This window comes from Vombatus ursinus, unplaced genomic scaffold (genome assembly GCF_900497805.2).
Source record: "Vombatus ursinus unplaced genomic scaffold, bare-nosed wombat genome assembly UNPS02015066.1, whole genome shotgun sequence".
Classification (NCBI taxonomy): domain Eukaryota; kingdom Metazoa; phylum Chordata; class Mammalia; order Diprotodontia; family Vombatidae; genus Vombatus; species Vombatus ursinus.
In genome coordinates, this window is record NW_020954844.1 from 8455918 (window position 1) to 8471874 (window position 15957).

General features: G+C 50.4%; 1 protein-coding gene across 3 annotated transcripts in view; it reads right to left on the reverse strand.

Annotated features, from left to right (window-relative positions):
• Positions 1–3076: 3076 nt before the first annotated feature.
• The window catches only part of CDC25B (cell division cycle 25B), a 17863-nt gene continuing 4982 nt past the window's right edge, over positions 3077–15957 (reverse strand). For 2 of the 3 annotated variants that reach the window (XM_027846114.1, XM_027846112.1), the window contains exons 4-16: positions 12942–12980; positions 12540–12576; positions 11814–11930; positions 11592–11711; positions 11337–11480; positions 10566–10646; positions 9408–9590; positions 8540–8635; positions 7371–7433; positions 7156–7254; positions 6491–6621; positions 5589–5700; positions 3077–5216 (exon numbers count right to left, since the gene is read on the reverse strand). In XM_027846114.1, the coding sequence (XP_027701915.1) occupies positions 5076–5216; positions 5589–5700; positions 6491–6621; positions 7156–7254; positions 7371–7433; positions 8540–8635; positions 9408–9590; positions 10566–10646; positions 11337–11480; positions 11592–11711; positions 11814–11930; positions 12540–12576; positions 12942–12980 (1363 nt within the window). In that variant the 3' untranslated portion in view covers positions 3077–5075. Of the gene's footprint in view, positions 5217–5588; positions 5701–6490; positions 6622–7155; positions 7255–7370; positions 7434–8539; positions 8636–9407; positions 9591–10565; positions 10647–11336; positions 11481–11591; positions 11931–12539; positions 12577–12941; positions 12981–15957 lie in introns of all 3 variants that reach the window. The other variant, XM_027846111.1, reaches the window with a different exon arrangement.

The following is a 15957-nucleotide window of genomic DNA, read 5'->3' on the forward strand; positions in this document are numbered from 1 at the left end:
TTTGTGATCCTAATCTTTGTTGGCTCTCCTCTTGCCCATCTGACCATTTCTTCTCAGTCTCTTTTGCCAAACCATCAGCCATCAGCCACCCCCCCCCCAAAAAAAAACCCCAACCCTGAGGATTTACCCAAGAGCTCTCTACGGGGCCATCTTCTTCTTCTTCTATACCTCTCACAGTGACCTCATTGGCTCCCGTGTCATCTCTAGACATGTGATTCTCAGTTCTGTAAATCACCAGCAACCTCTTGGATATTTCAGAATGGCTGTGTCTTAGGCATCTCATCTCAATATACCCAAACCAGAATTCATCATCTTTCCTTCCAAATGCTCCCTTTTTTTGAGCTTCACCATTTCTGTCAAGATATCACAATCCTTGTAGTCATCAGAGTTTACCACCTCCAAGTTACCTTTGCCTTCCCTTCTCCTCACCTCCCAGCCACCCTCATCCTACTAATTACCAAGTCTTGTTGGTCCGCAATATATCTCAGATGTGTCCTCTTTTCTCCACCCACTTGGCTACCACACTTGTTCGGGCCCTCATTACATCTCACCTGATTATCAAAATACCCTTCTAAGTGGTCTCCACTCTCTGGGTCTCTCCCCATTCTAATCCACCCTCCACACAGCTGCCCAAGTGATTTTCCTAAAGCACAGGTCTGACCCAAAATTCCACTAGCTTTTTACTTTTAAAAATCAAATATAGATGCCTCTGTTTGGCATTCGAAGTCCATTACAATCTGACTCTAGCCTACCACTAATCCAGGGTGATTGGATACCGTTCCCTTTCACACACTTTTGCTTTTCGGCCAAACCAGCTTTATTGCTGGTACTTGGACACAATATTCTGTCTCCTATCTCTGGGCCTTTTCACAAGTGGTATCTGTTTCCATCTCATACTTGAAATTCATTCTTTCTTCACATGTACCTTTTAGGATGTAGAGCTCACATTTATGTAGTATTTTACAGTTTTCAAAGCCCTTTACATATAGTTTCATTTCATTTTCATGGCATGGATGTGAAGTCATACTATTATCATCCCCATTTTTTAGATGATGGAAACTGAGACTGATACAGGTGAAATGACTTGCCCAGGACCATACAGCTAGTGGCAGAAGCAGTATTCGAACTCAGGTCTTTTTAACTCCAAGTCAATTACTCTATCCACTACGGCACCTACCTTCTTCATTCAAAACTCAGCTCCATTCAGTGCCACTTCCTAAAGGAGCTCTTTCCAGGTTTCCCCAGATGCTAGAGCATCCTCCCATCCCCCAAACAACCATGTATGTATTTTGTATTTGTTTGTGTAAGGGAAAGAAGGCAGAGATCTCTGCTTTACCCTTTATTTCAGTGGTAGTCACAGGATTTTGTCAATTTACTCACAAGGTGTTAATGAGGTGTTAAACTAAGTGCAGAAGGTGCTGAAGGTGCTTCTACACCCTGAGTTCTCTTGGAGGGAATTCAAGAAGGGAACAAGGCTGAGCAAACAAATTAGCTTGTCCCTGTGAGTTAGAGGCAGTTGAGAAGACCCTTAGAGCACCTACACTAGAGGGCGAGGCCATGAGGATGGGATTTTCTTTTCTTCCCCTGCCCTTCATCAGTTACATCGTTTTGAATTGTAGTTACTTGGCCAGAAGAGAGGCATGGCATCCAGCAGGGAGCAGAGGGGCACTGAAGCAGAGTCATTAGAAGAGCAAGCAGCTTCAATATGCATGAACCCTGGCAGCAGAGAAGAGAGCCAGCTATGATGCAGAGGAGCAGACCCTGGCTACCCAGAAAAAACCTGCCTACTCGATCAGAGAGGAAGCTTTGAGAGGACTGCTCAAGGAAAGACTTTTAGGTCCTGCAGGATCAGGAATCATGGCTTGCCTTTGCTACATGTGTATCCTCCATTTGTCCTCACTACCCTTCTGCTTCAGGTTTGTGTCAGTCAACAACATTTTATTAAGTGCCTACAAGTATTATGCTATGTTGGGGATACAAAGAAAGCCAAAAAACAGTCCCTGCCTTCAAGGAGCTTACATTCTAAAAGAGAAAGACAACAAAAGGAAACTGAAAATAGGGAGTGAGAACCCTGCAAAGGAACATGATGAAGTCCTGAGGAACGCAGCCAGGTGGGAAATGTCCACTCTTCCTATAGATGCTATGTTTTTTGGGAGAATGCACCTCAGGTTTATGGGGAGGGTATATTTCAAACAAATTAACATGCAAAGTGCTTCGCTTAAAGTGCTAAATCAACAATAATATTATTGCAGCTCCTTAATATACATGCTTAGTAAACACCTTTGCTAAGAGCTACTTTTGTCTATTGGTGAGACTGTTAATGGGAAACACATCAATAGGGGCTTGTGAATTTAAAAAGGGCTAGAGAAACAAATTTAGGTTACCTCTAGAACCAAAGCAGTAATCTCCCTGGGTTCCCAAAATATGCGTGCAAATTAGTAGCTCAAATTTGGTGCTGTGAGCTCTTCAAAGATAGGGATTGTTTTATTTTCATCACTCTATTCACAGCCCTTAGCATGGTGCATGTCACATAGTAGGCACTTAACATTAAATATTAGAAATTGTGAAAAAAGGCACCGTCAGACTTGACAGCAGGAAAAGCTTTCTAACTCAAGTGATCCAAATGAAAGGACTGAGCTGGTTCAGAAAAGAGTAGAGGGTCTTTTCTATTTCAGACAAAGGAGATTGAAGTCCAGGGCTTGGCCCATTCATACTTTCCTTGTCTCAAAACAGTTTAAGTACCTTTTTACTGGACGGTAACCTCCCTGACATTACACCTGTGTCCCGCAATTCTAGAACTACTAGGTCCTGACATTTCTCAACTTTTCATCTCCTACCTCCATGACATTGTATAGGCAGGCCCATGCCTGAAATGCACTCATCTTTAGCCCTGTTTCCATCAACATCAAGTTCAAATCTTGTAATTCCTTGTTTTCACTCAACCAACGTTGTTTCCTGGCTCCATCTTGTCTCCCCAATTATCTGAGGCCAAGGACCTGTTTCTGCCTCCCCTGGGGCTTTATGTGCACCTCCACCCCCATTTCCTGGTACAGAGGGTGAACACACCAGACACCAGTGACTAAATTCCAGGACTTTATTGAACAAAAGGAAGTTAACAAGTCGGAAGGTGGAAAGCCATCCAGGTCACAAGCCCTCAACCCCTTTAACTTCTGACAGAGAGCTGGAGAAGCCTTCCACAAAGATGTGATAACTGTCCTCTGGTTAGGAAAGGGCTCTCTCCCAGCCCTACTCACTTTTAAATAAAATGGGAATCCACTTCACGCTCATGGACAGGGTCACAGAAACACACATACAAACTCAGGCTGGGCAGGGTTCCTGGGACAGGTACAGATTAAGTGCTTTTCATGAGAGGGAGCCTTCAATGTGGACGCGGATATACACACCAGCAGAGAGGTCACACCTGAGCAGGACGGTGGCTGAGTGCCCCCCGTTCAGGACAAGGTGCCAGAGGGCTAACGGTCTGGCTCCTCCAGCACACAAAGAAACCCCAGGGAACAGATGGGGAGTTCACAGTAACACAGATTGGGCAGCCGGGTGCCCAGAAGCATCATTCTATCCTAAGGCCCTCCCAGGGCACATTGTGTGGCTTTAAACAAGTTTTCCACAATGCCTGAATCTTGTCTGCCCCCTCCCACAGTGCCCAGTTCTCACACCTCTACCCAACTGTCTTTGGGGTCTGATTCAAGGGGAAAAAAACCCAAGCCTATAGGTCTCCTCCTTAGGCAGAGGGCAGGCCTGAGTGCTACCCCCTTCTTGCCTACAACGCTACATCGCATCCCAGCTGGGTTTAGAGCCCCTGAACCCCATCCCTCCCCTGGCAGGCCCAGCAGGCTACCACCAAATGGGCGGAAAAAGAAAACAACTTGATACTGTGCAAGTTTATGAAGTGCTTTTTCAACAAACAAACAAAAAAAGACATTTTCCATCCCCCTTATACCTTTAAATTTTTTTTTTTTTTAAAGACAGAAGTGTGCAGACTGCCCTTTCTGGGCACGGTAGAAGGAGGTATCCTGGGCTTGAGGATGGCCCACTCAGCCCTTCTCCCTGGGATGGACCATTTCATAGTCAAACAGCAGCAAGGGCTCAAAGGTGGCTGGGGTGGGGGGAACGGGGAGTGAAACTCCCTTCAAGAGGCTTTGTTTTCAGAAAATAAATGAAATGTTTAGCAGTCAGCAGAGGGAGATCCCTGAGCTTTCTCCCTCATTCACATGGGACAGTCTTCCCACCCACCTAAGCACAATCTTTTATACAATTTGCATAACCAATCTATTTTGGATTCAGGATAGCACAAACTTCAAATCCAAGAAAATAAATGCGTAAGGGGAAAAAAAAGATCTAAACTCCATCCCCAACTGTTCCTTTGAGCAAGCGAGATCCCTTTTTGTCCCCAGAGGAGACCCCACAGGGCCTGAGCTAATGTCAAACCAGGCTCCTCTTGCCTTTCAACCCCCAAAAAACAAAAAACAGGCAAAGGGCCAAAGATGAAAAAGAGAAATACAAAAAACACACAAAACACAAAATCCTGTCGTGGGTAGGAGGAGCACGGGAGTTAGCTGGGCAGGATGGGAGTGAAATCCTAGACAATTCCATGGCAGAAAACCTCCCACCGGAGTAGAGAGGCCAGCTGAGCACCTTCTAAGATCTAGGATGGCCCCAGCATCCTTGATCCAGACACACAGAGTAGGCCACTAGACATCAGAGCGGGTCTGAAGCCCCTGGGACTGGCACAGCGGGCAGCTGCCACCCACCACCAAGGCAGCATGGCCCTCGGTTGGACCCCTCGGTTCAAGTCCAACAAATAATTAAATAAATGGGGAAGAAGGGAGAGAGGGGGACTTTTCCCCAGGAAAAGTTGGAATTCGGCAAGAGGAAAAGCCACGTCCAGGAACCAGGCCCCCCACGTGGGGTGGGAGCCTCTTCAGGACAGACCCCAGGAGAGTCAGGTGTGGGGGGTCTCCCAGCGGCCGGGGGGAGACGGGGAGCGGGAAGGAGAGGAGGCGAGGAGACAAGAGGGGCCGGGGGAGGAGAGTGGTCCAGCCTGGCTCCCCGCGCCCTCAGAAGTCCTTCAGGCGGCTGTACATCTCCCGCTTGCTTCGCTCTCCCGACCAGGTGCGGCTCTTCAGGCGAAACCTCTTAAAGTCTTCCTTGAAGTCTTGGTGATTCATGGGCCGGTAGTCCTGGGGCTCACAGAAGGTCTGCACGGCGGGAGGAAGGAGGCAGCGGGCCCCTCAACAACGTGCGCTACCTGGGTCTACCGCGTCCACCCCTCCCCGCTCTCTGGGGCGCGCACTGGTTTCACATGTTCTTTGTAGCTGGCACACAGTTAAGTGCTTAACAAACGCTTGCTGGTGACTGATTCTTCCCCTCTCTTCCTCCTCAGACTTAAGACCAGATTCGCCCGCGGCTGGCTAGCTAAGGTGACTAATCATGTTCTGGGTTTGTTTCTAGAAGGAGAGGCTTGGGAGACCGACGCCCATCCTCCCTCCAGCTCGCCTGCCCCCTACTGGCTACCGCCCAGCCGCGCACTCCGGTTCCCCGGACTGAGAGCCCCCACCGGCCGCCCTTACCGGGTACTGCGGGAAGAAGTCCTTGTATCCCCCTTTGAGGATGTACATTTCGGGGTAGTACAGGCTTGGGTAGTCATTGGCGGCTCTGTCTCTCTCTCGGATGAATCGGCACCTGGGAAGACAAAGTCAGGGCAGAGGAACAGAAAGAAGGCTCAGGCATCAGACCAAAGACAGCCTTGAATACCAGAGTCAAGAGCTGAACCTGGTCAACACCGGCGGCACGCCGTGATCTCACAGGCTGGCGCAGTGACCTCAGAGTGAATCCAGTCTACGGCACTGTGGAAAGCATCGGTACGGCATACAGAGTGCCGTGGGGGCAGCCTGGTACACAGTGCATCGAGGGTTGGCCTTGGGAGCCGGGAAGACGCGGGTGTGAATCCTGCATCAGGTAATTGCTAGCTGTGAGACCCGGCCGAGTCACTTACCTGCTCTGGGCCTCATTTTCGCCTGACTCCACGGCCCCTCGGGCCCCTTTCAAACTCTTAATCTATGATTCAGTACCTGGGATAGGGTAGGCGCTTAGTAAAGGTTTATTGACTATTCTGTTTCCCAAATGCACAAGGGTTCTAGGACAAAAATTTCAAATCAATAACCAGTGCGTATGCACTTTGAAGTGAACTTGAGGTATGACCTGATTATTTAACGGAGCCTCTAGTCAGTTTGCAGAGGAAGAAACCGAGGCTCAGAAAAGGAAGGATTGCCAGAGATCACTTGTCAGCACTTAGCACAGTGCCTGGAATGCAGTAGGTGCTTAATAAATGTGGACTGATTCGTATCACAGTGGGAAGTCCTTTTGTGTATGGGTTGGACTCCAAAAACAGGCGAGACAGCCCTCCCTTCTCTTCTTCCCTCTCCATCCCCGCCCCATGGTTGGGGGACGACACCACTTGACTGACACTTACATTCGAGGCCCTCGCTCGGAGGAGAATTCACAGTGGAAAATTAAGATGACCCTCTTGTCCTCGCTGGGGAGAATGGGATTCACCAGCAGGAAATTCTCTGCGTCTTGTTCCAAGGGGAGGTTGACCGCACCCTGGAGAAAGGACAATGCCAATGCTTAGGGGGGGGGGGGGCAGTCTGGGGAAGGCCTCCAGGTTGGATAACTCTCCCCTTACACTGATTCAAGGCTGCCTGACTTTTCCCTTCTTCAATCCCTTGTTTCTGTCCTGGGGTTGTCCTCACAGGATCACAGATTTAGAGCTGAAAGGGACCCTGCAGGCCAAGACGTCCACCCACCCTCCTGACTCATTTTACAGATGAGGAAGCTGAGGCCCAGGGAAGTTAAGGACTGAAGAATACCTGGGGCATCTTCCTGACTCCCAAGTCCAGCGCTCCACCCACACCACCACACTGCCTGGGGTAGGGATGAGAAGGAAGACCCGAGTTCCCCGAGCCTTGAAGGCATACAGCACGAGGCCCAGAGCACCCCTTGCGGCTGGCTGTGATGACACCTCTCCCTCCCTTGCCCACCCATCTTGCCTCATCCCAATCTGGCCATCCTTTCCTCTAGCTTGTGTTTACCTTATCACACAGCGGCGAAGCTGCTGCCCCTTGTCTCACAACTCACCTTGATGTGACCACCCTCAAACTCGTAGGGATATCTGCAATCCAGGATGACACATTTCTCCACAATATTGCTAAACTTCCCTGTTAATACGGCCACCATCTGCAATGTCAAGAGAAGAAAGGTGGTGTCACTTGAGACTGGGGCAGCTAAGGACTATTTCTCCTTTTCCCCACCCCTGACCTGGCAAATCCCAGGTCCCACCTCCCTCTCCTCACCGTCTCGGGTGATATGTACTTAAGGTCTTGGTGGCGCCCATCTATCGTCTGCAAGAGAAATGCCTGAAAGGACAGAAGGAGGAAAGAGTAAGGCCAGATCGCTGAGGCTAAACCACTACTGGTATCAATCACGGAGGGCTGGGGAAGGTCAGTCCTCATTCCCAAAGAGATCATTGGCTCTTGGGAGTTTTCTCCATGCACACACGGATGCTCCCCCTCTTGCTTCCACAGCCACCAGCCCCACCTTTTATCAGGGGGCTGGCTACGTTTGGGGTTAATCCAGAAAGGAAAGTGGGGAAAGGTCCCTAGCCGGCCACACCAGGCCAGGCTCCTGATCCAAAGATTAACTTCTAAAAGGATCAATCTTGTGGAAAGAAGGCCGATTTGTGCTCCCTGGTGCCACGGGGACAAGGCTGGGGGGAGGAGGTGGGAGATACAGAGTGGACAGAAGAAAGAAGAAGGAGGGACTCATAAGAGAAGGGGAGAAAGCCTGCTTCCCGGTAGACTTCAAATAACATTGTAGTAAAATGGGACAGGGGCAGCTAGGGGGCGCCATAGTGGATAGAGGGCCGGGCCTGGAGTCAGGAAGACTCATCTCCCCGAGTTCAAATCTGGCCTCAGACACTTCCTAGCTGTGTGACCGAGGGCAAGTCACTTCACCAGTTTGCCTCAGTTTCCTCATCTGTAAAATGAGTTTGAGAAGGAAACGGCAAACCACTCCAGTATCTTTGCCAAGAAAACTCCAAATGGGGTCACAAAGAGTCAGACATAATTAAACAATAATGAAAGAACTTTGGACTCAGAGTCAGGACCACAACTTACCCTCCAGCCCCCCCACTCTGTGACCTAGTCACTTCATCTTTCTGGGCCTCAGTTTCCTCATCTGTAAAACCAGGGGGGTTGTATTAGGTCACCTCCAAGGTCCTTTCCAAACCTAAGACTGCTTCATTCTTTGTAGTTCTATCCCAGCACCTAACACAGCAAGGCCAGGTCCATAGTAGAATGCATAATAAATGTTTGCTGATTGATCCTATAACCAGCCAGGGCTTAAGGATTTCCATCCCAACTCAAAGTTTTAAGCTCCGTTTCCTGAGGAATCCCAACTATTTACTAGTGATGTCCCAGCAAAAAGGAGGCCCTCCAATCAATACCCTTTCTCCTGCTGATACCTTAGAGTAATCCCCAATCAGCTCTCTGGGATCATTGTCCAAGATGGTCTCAATTTCGTCATGACATAAAGACTTGGAACGGAGAAGTCGAGGTTTCTGTGGAGGGAAGGGAAGATGATGGTTGAGGCCAGCTGCATGTACGATGGGAGGATGGGGGGAGAGATGATGGCCAGCTTCTCTCTGTCTGTTGGGCGCCCCAGGAGGAAGGCTGGTATTGGTTGCCCCCAGATGCCACTGTGCTTTGCTGATGTGGGTAGACCTCACTTTCAGCAGCAAAGACAGATCTCCTAAAGTGGGGGTAGTGATCATGGGGGGGGGTTGGAAAGAAAAAATCAAATTCTAGGGCAGAAGAACCAGCTGTTTTAAAAAACAAAACAGGGGGCAGCTGGGTGGCGCAGTGGAGAGAGCACCGGCCCTGAAGTCAGGAGGACCTGAGTTCAAATCCGGCCTCAGACCAAACATTTGACACTTACTAGCTGTGTGACCCCTGGGCAAGTCACTTAACCCCAAATGCCTTAAAAAAAAAAAAAGAAAAAAAAGTTCTAAATGAATCCTATCATCCTATGGTCCTAAATTCCAGCTCGAAAACACTAACCAACCCTGCCTCATTTCTAGGATCTATAAAATGGGAATGCTCCGTTAAACCCTAAAAGCTATCTTCTCTATTTAACGCTCTCCAGTGCCGGCAGGGAGTGACCAGCCTAGAGCCATCACCTGCCCCACACCGGCTCCTAAAGGGATTGGGAGCTCCTTGAGGGCAGGCCCTGTCTTTGGAGTCCCACTCCTTTCCCAGGGCCTGGCACACAGTAGGTGCTTAACACATGTTGACTGACTGTGTGATCCCCTCTCAGCCGTGGCAGCCTCTCACCGGCTCTTCCTCCTTCTCCTCCAGGGCGGTGGTCGGGATGGTCACGCTCTTCCTGCGCTTGTTCTTGACCGGAGTGTCCTTGTCCCGGGGCCGCTCCAGCCGCTTTAGGACCGGCCTGATGGAGCTGCTGGGCATGGAGGGAGAGCGGAAGAGTCTGCGGCACTTGCTGTGCATGACTAAAGACTTGAGGGGGTGGGTGGGGAGGAGAGATACAAGACAAGGCAACGATGACCTTGAGAGAGAGAAGTACACAGACACAGACACTCACTAACCCTCACAGCAGCCCCACGGAGAGATAGGTGGAGGTACTCCAGGTCTTATCCCCATGTTACAGAGTGGGAAACTGAAGCAGAGAGACATTAAATTACTTAATAAGAGCTAAAAATAATGGCCAGCACCTATAGAGACATTTATAGGTTTTATGGGTTTGCAAAGCACTTTTACATGTTCATCTCAACAACTTGGTGAAACAGGTGCCATTATTATCCCCAACTGTTTCCATTTTTCACAATGAGGAAACCAAGGCCAGAAAAAAGGGTGAGTGACTTGACCAAAGTCATGTAACTAATAATTCTCTGAGGCAGGATTCAAACCCAGTGTTCTGATTCTATACCCAACGCTACTCACTGAGCCATCTAGTTATCTGAAGTTTTGCCTATAATTACATGGTTTAAGACAGGATTCCTGACCCCAAATCCAGAACTCTATTCGTTATATCACACTGTCTCAAGGACAAGGCAGTTAATTTCAAGTGTGTGTTAACTAAAAGGTTAGGACAGCCTCTCTCAGAGGGTGGCCACCTCATACTGAAATAAGTGTTTTGGGGTCATCGACTAACTCTCTTGTCCCACCTCCAAAGTGTATGTGTCCTTGGTCACAAAGGGCAAGACAGCTAACTGTAGCCTACCATGGCTCTTATGGGAGTTGGGTGGCAGACTAGATTTAGAGTCAGGAAGCCTGAATTCAAATTCTGCTTCACATACTTACTAGTTGTGTGACCCTGGGCAAATCACTTAACCTGTTTGCCTCAGTTTCCTCGTCTGTAAAATGAAATTTGGACTCATGGCCTCTTAAGGTCCCCGCTGGCTCTAAGATTACGATCCATCCCTCTTCCTGCAGCCTAGGTTCCGAGCCCCTCCTTACTGATGAAAACCATACCTGTCCACTTTCCTCCTCTTCTTTCTTGACCAAAGGAGCACTGATGAGGCTTTCCATCCCCGGGGGAACCTCCTCCTCATTCTGCAAGAAATGTAAAAAGAAAAGAAAAGAAAAGGTTTTTATAGGTCAACGACAGAATGAAATAAACGAAGCAAGGAGGAAAAAAAAAAAACCAAATCTTGCTAATCTCCATGATCAGCCAACAATCCCAGGACACAGGGCCCCCCACCCATCCCTTCAAAAACTTCTGACTCTGACATCCTGCACTTAACAGAGTCCCCAGCACAGCACATTTACTGGAATGAAAGCACCGAGTGCAGCCAGGAACTGGTTAGTTTGGCCGGGGGGGCTTCCTGGAGTGGAACCACTTCTCCAAGAGGGCCTGGGGGTGTGTGTGTATATGTGTATGTGTGTGTGTGTGCGCGCGTGTGTGTGTGTTTGTGTGTGCGCATGTGCACGTGTGTGGGGGGGGGTAGGAAGTACCACTGGGACAGGATGAAAGGTCCAGCCCACGACGGTCACGGTCATCCTTGCCTGCTTTTCCTGCTCTTTTGTCTTTGCTCAGTCCTCCTGGAGACAGCTGCCTGATGATGACTTACCTGCTCTTCCTGGACTCCAGGGAAGCGGCATGCTACCTTGATGCGGATTTCTGCCTCAGAGTCTCTTCAGGCCTCGGCATGAGGTCACACTCTGCCCCAGGCTCTGCGCCTGCCTCCCCCAGGGTTTCCTAGCAGAAGGGGCTATGCAGCTGGGCCCCGCAGGACCTTTTACCTTCAGGTCATCTTCGAGGATGTCCATAAATCCATCATCTCCATCATCACTGGCATCTTCCCCACTGGAAGAAGCAGGGTTCATGGAGAAGCGGCGCAGGGGCAGGAGACGCAGGTCCTGTTCCTTCTCTCCTGGAGAGAAACACTGGACAGAGGTACAGAAAGGTCAGTGTGGGCGATCCCAGCTCAACACCAGCTACCCCCGTTGGAATGTCTATACCTTTATTTTAGGGACACCCCTAAACCTCTTGCATACCATCAGATTGGGGGCTGAGTTTGGCCTCTGGGCAAAAGCTTCCCTCCGGCTGGCCCACTCAGCAGCTGTGGACCGGCTGTGCCCCACTGGTCTGCAGGGCATCTTGAAGACAAATCCTTCCTGCAGGAGAAGGCCTATCAGGTCAAACCACCATCGGATGGCACTGCATTCCCAATCCACCGCCCCTCCCCTGACTACATGTCCACCAAGTGCCCAGCTCACATTCTCCTTGTCTTCTCCGCTGTCCATCTGGATGTCACCCATGCTCTTTCGGGGCATGTTCAGGGCCCTGGAGTTGGTGATATTCCTTAAGGCTGGGCTGGATCCCAAGAGTCTCATCTGACAGCAGAGAAAAGTGGGAAGAAGGCTTAGGGTCCATCCTTAAGCCATCTTTTTTTTTTTTTAATTAATTTATTTTGCTTTATCAACAATCACTTCATAAAGCTTTTGAGTTTTAAATTTTTCTCCCCCTCCCTCCCCAAGACAGCACGCAATCTGATATAGGCTCTACATATACATTCCTATTAAACATATTTTCAATGTTTCTGATTCTGATGCCTAGGTCTCACCCACCCTCAGGATTCTAGATTCCTGTTTAATTTCTCTCTACCTTACCAGTGACCCTGGGCCCTCCTCTGGCCCTATCTGAGCCCACCCGGCCCTCTCAGCTCATGCATTGTTTCTGTATTATCTGCGTGGCCATTCCCTTTTGGTAACAGGGCTGGGAGGTGGAGCCCTGTCTGGACTCCAAGAGGTCAGGGCTGGAGCTAAGCCTGAATAGGGAGGGCCGACGTCTCTATGTCTCTACAATCCTTCAGGCTCTCTGACCCCCTCCCAGAAAAGGATTGCACAGGCCTAGAGTGAAATCCTTCCACTTCCTGTCCCTCACCCCAGGGAGGCCCAGACAAGCTATGCTCTCATTCTGCAACCACAAAAGGGGAAACTTACTGGCAAAGACTGGAAACGTCTGATGGGAAGTCTCTCTCTGCAGGAGACAGGGACAGAGAAGGGAGATGAGCAGAGACAGCTAGCGTGGAAATCGAGACCCCACCCTCCCTGTGACTCAGTCTGCAGAAAAGATGCCTTCTCAGCTCCCTGGTCCCCAACAGACGCCAACGCCAGCAGGAAGGGAAGCCATTCTACTCTGCTATAGAGAGCTGGCCTCAGAGTCAGAAGACCACAACTGTGTGACCCTGGGCCGGTCATTGGTATGAGTTACAGAGCAGGTACTAAGATCTGCATTGGTGGGAGTTTCCTCAGACTGATGAAAAAGAAAACAACCCAACCCCCCAATCCCATCATCCCCTAAAAAGAGACTCTAAGAAGGTACAGAGGGCCAGCAATACTCACTCTCGAACTTGGCCAGCCTCTCGGATTGCCTCCTGAAACCTGTAAGAATTCAAAAGAATTTCGAATCACGAGGGATGAAGAAAAAGATAGGACGAGTCCCTCCCAGCAAGACGGAGAAGTCCTGCCCGAGGGGTTCTGGGCTAGAGGCCTAGGATGGCTAGGAAAGGTCAACTCGGCCAAGATTCTGCACCAACAGCCCACCCACCCACTGAGGATACAGGGATGCAGGAAGACCCAAGGTCAAGATCTACCTGGGACACCTGCTATCGGTGACCGAGGGCAGGCCGAGTAACCTTCCTCAGACACAAAATGAGGAGGCTAACAGCGCCCACCTCCCCAAGCTAGGAGGATTACAGAGGATACGTCGAAGCCCAGGCAAACCTCAGAGTGCCGGAGAAATGTTGCTCCAACGACCTCTGGGATGAGTACCCCGGGACAAGCTGGGCAGGGTGAGCCCGGGAGGAGGGCCAGCCCAGCCGTGAGAGGCAAAGAGGGGTCAGGCTTGCTGTCTGGCCCACAGGGCAGCCCTGGGACACTAGGAGCTGCTGAGAGTCAGGATTAATCCTGTCAGAAGTCTAGTGGGCTGTTCCAGCCCTAAAGGCTAAAGGGCCGATGGTCAGATATGGTGCAGGGGAGGGGGAGTCATGAATGGTGGGGCAGTTTCCTCATCTGTAAAATGGGTGGGCTAGATGGTCCCTTCCAGCTCTACACCCATGATCTGAATGAGTGCTGGATCTGAATTCGAATCTTATCTCAGACACATTAGCTTGTGACCCCAGGCAAGTTATTTGACCTCTCTCAGCCTCAATTTTCTCATCTGTAAAATCAGGAGTCAGAGCTAGATGGCCCAGCGGATACAGCACAAACCTAGAAGTCTGGGAAGACCTGAGTTCAAATCCAGCCTCAGACACTAGCTGTGTGACCCCGGGCAAGTCATTTCACCCTGTTTGCCTCAGTTTCCTCATCTGTAAAATGAGCTGAAGGAAATCGCAAACTGCTCCACTGTCTTTGCCAAGAAAACCCCAAATGGGACCACAAAGATTCAGGTACGACCAAACAGGGATAATAACCGCACCTATTTCAAAAGGAGTCGTGAAGGTCAAATATGATGGGAGATACACAAAGCACATTGCAAACTGTCGTATGGGCTGGCTCTCTGGGAGGGGGGTGGAGAGAAACACAAGGGGAAATCTGGGCAAAGTTAAGACAAAATGTGGCCATAACTTTTTTTAATTAAAAAAAGCACTTTGCAAAGCTTAAAAGTGTTAGGTGACATAAATATTATGGTAACTGTATTTTGGGAAGAAATGGTCTCTTTAAAGAGAGCTAATCATCTATCTTAGCCTTTCTCATCTCTTGGCCCATTTCTTCTTCCTTTATCTGTATTGTCTCTTCAGCCACACCCACCTCCCTCCCCCAACAAAGCAGCCCCACACCTAACAGTGACTGAGCTGGTAGGGGGAGAATCCTGGGGAGTGTGTTGGCTCTCAAAGACTGGAGGCTGGGGGAGGTGAGACAGGACACCGTTCTACACTCAAGGCAGGGATAGATAGCCCAGTGGGGACTAAATTCTTTGGCCTGTGCTGGGGGGGGGGGGGGGGAATAGGGGGGGGGGGGGGGGGGGGGGGGGGGTAATATTAGGGGCTGGGAGGGAAAAAATAGGGATGGGCACAAGAGAATGAAAGAATGGTGATTCTCAGAGAAAAAGCCCTAGGTGGGGAGGGAAGTAAGGAAGGCCCAAGGATGTTTCTAAAGGTTGCCCCTAAATGGAGGCTGGAGAGAAAGGAAGCAGGCATTGCCAGGGCTTGGGGGCAGGGTCTCAAAGGCTGTGTCTCCAGGGCAACCAGACCTGCTTCCCCAGCGTTCCACCTGTATGCAAATCAGGACAGCTGGGCCCCTGCCACGCCATGCCATATGGGCTTCCATAAAAAGGCATCTGGAGAGGGCTGGCCCTGGCAGCTGCCCCGCTGAATGCCCCCTTCCCCTTGGGGGCGGGGCGGGGAGTGGGCCGAGACAACAATGAAGGGAGGGGGGAAGGTCCTCCAGATTCCTTGGGATGGACAGCTTGCACCCCACAACACTCAGAGTGCTCAGAGGGTGCCAGCTGCACCCCCCAAAAAAAGAACTGCAAGGACCTTGGGTAACCCTTCACCTGATTACTGCCCCAGCCCATCTCTTCTCCCTGAAGGGGATTCTGTCTTTTCTTCTCTGCAATGGAATTTCCTCCATCCCTGCTCCCTGGGTCCCGCCCCTGCAGCCTTTAGAGAAGGCAGAAGAATTCTGACAGATGTGCCTTCAGAAGCTCCCTGGGGGGAGGGTTCTATAGAAGGACCACCCCCTTAGCACGGCCTCTGAGGACCACCTGCCCCTGCTGGGCCATTGTGTCTGCCTCCCCCACCCCCCCACCCCCAACACACACACCCTGCTAGCTCGTCTGAGAAAAAGCAACTGTCAAGGCAGGTGCAGGGATGGGGGAGAGACTGAGGCATTGGGCTGTGTGGGGTGAGAGGTCCCGCAGACTCGAGTCAGAAGGACCTTTCTCCTTTCCCCATCCACCTCCTGGGGGCAGGGAACAGATCTCCAGCCTCAACCTATTTCTTGGCAAGCCCCCCCAAGTTCATTTTTTTTTTAAATAAAAGGGGGAGGAAGGTGCTCCTTTTCCTAAGAAACCTCTATTGTTAACCCACCCTTCACTCTCTTCATTCCCCTCCCCCATGTTTCTACCCTTTCCTGATAACTAACCTGAGAACTTTTTTTGGGGGGGGGGGGAGGAGAAGACCAAACACTTCCTGTTGCCTGTGAAAAGGCCTCCCTCTTCTCCCCACCCTGTTTCCTGTTTTTAAATAAAGGCGAAGGTCAGGCTTGGCATATTCCCCCAAAGGCACAGTCAATGAGGGCATTAGCCTAGTAAAGCACCAACTAGGGCCCGAGATGGTGGGGGAAGGGGAGTGATCCAAAGGATGATGGGTCTGCAGCTCTGCCGGGGGGGGGGGGGGGGGGGGGGGGGGCCCCCCCC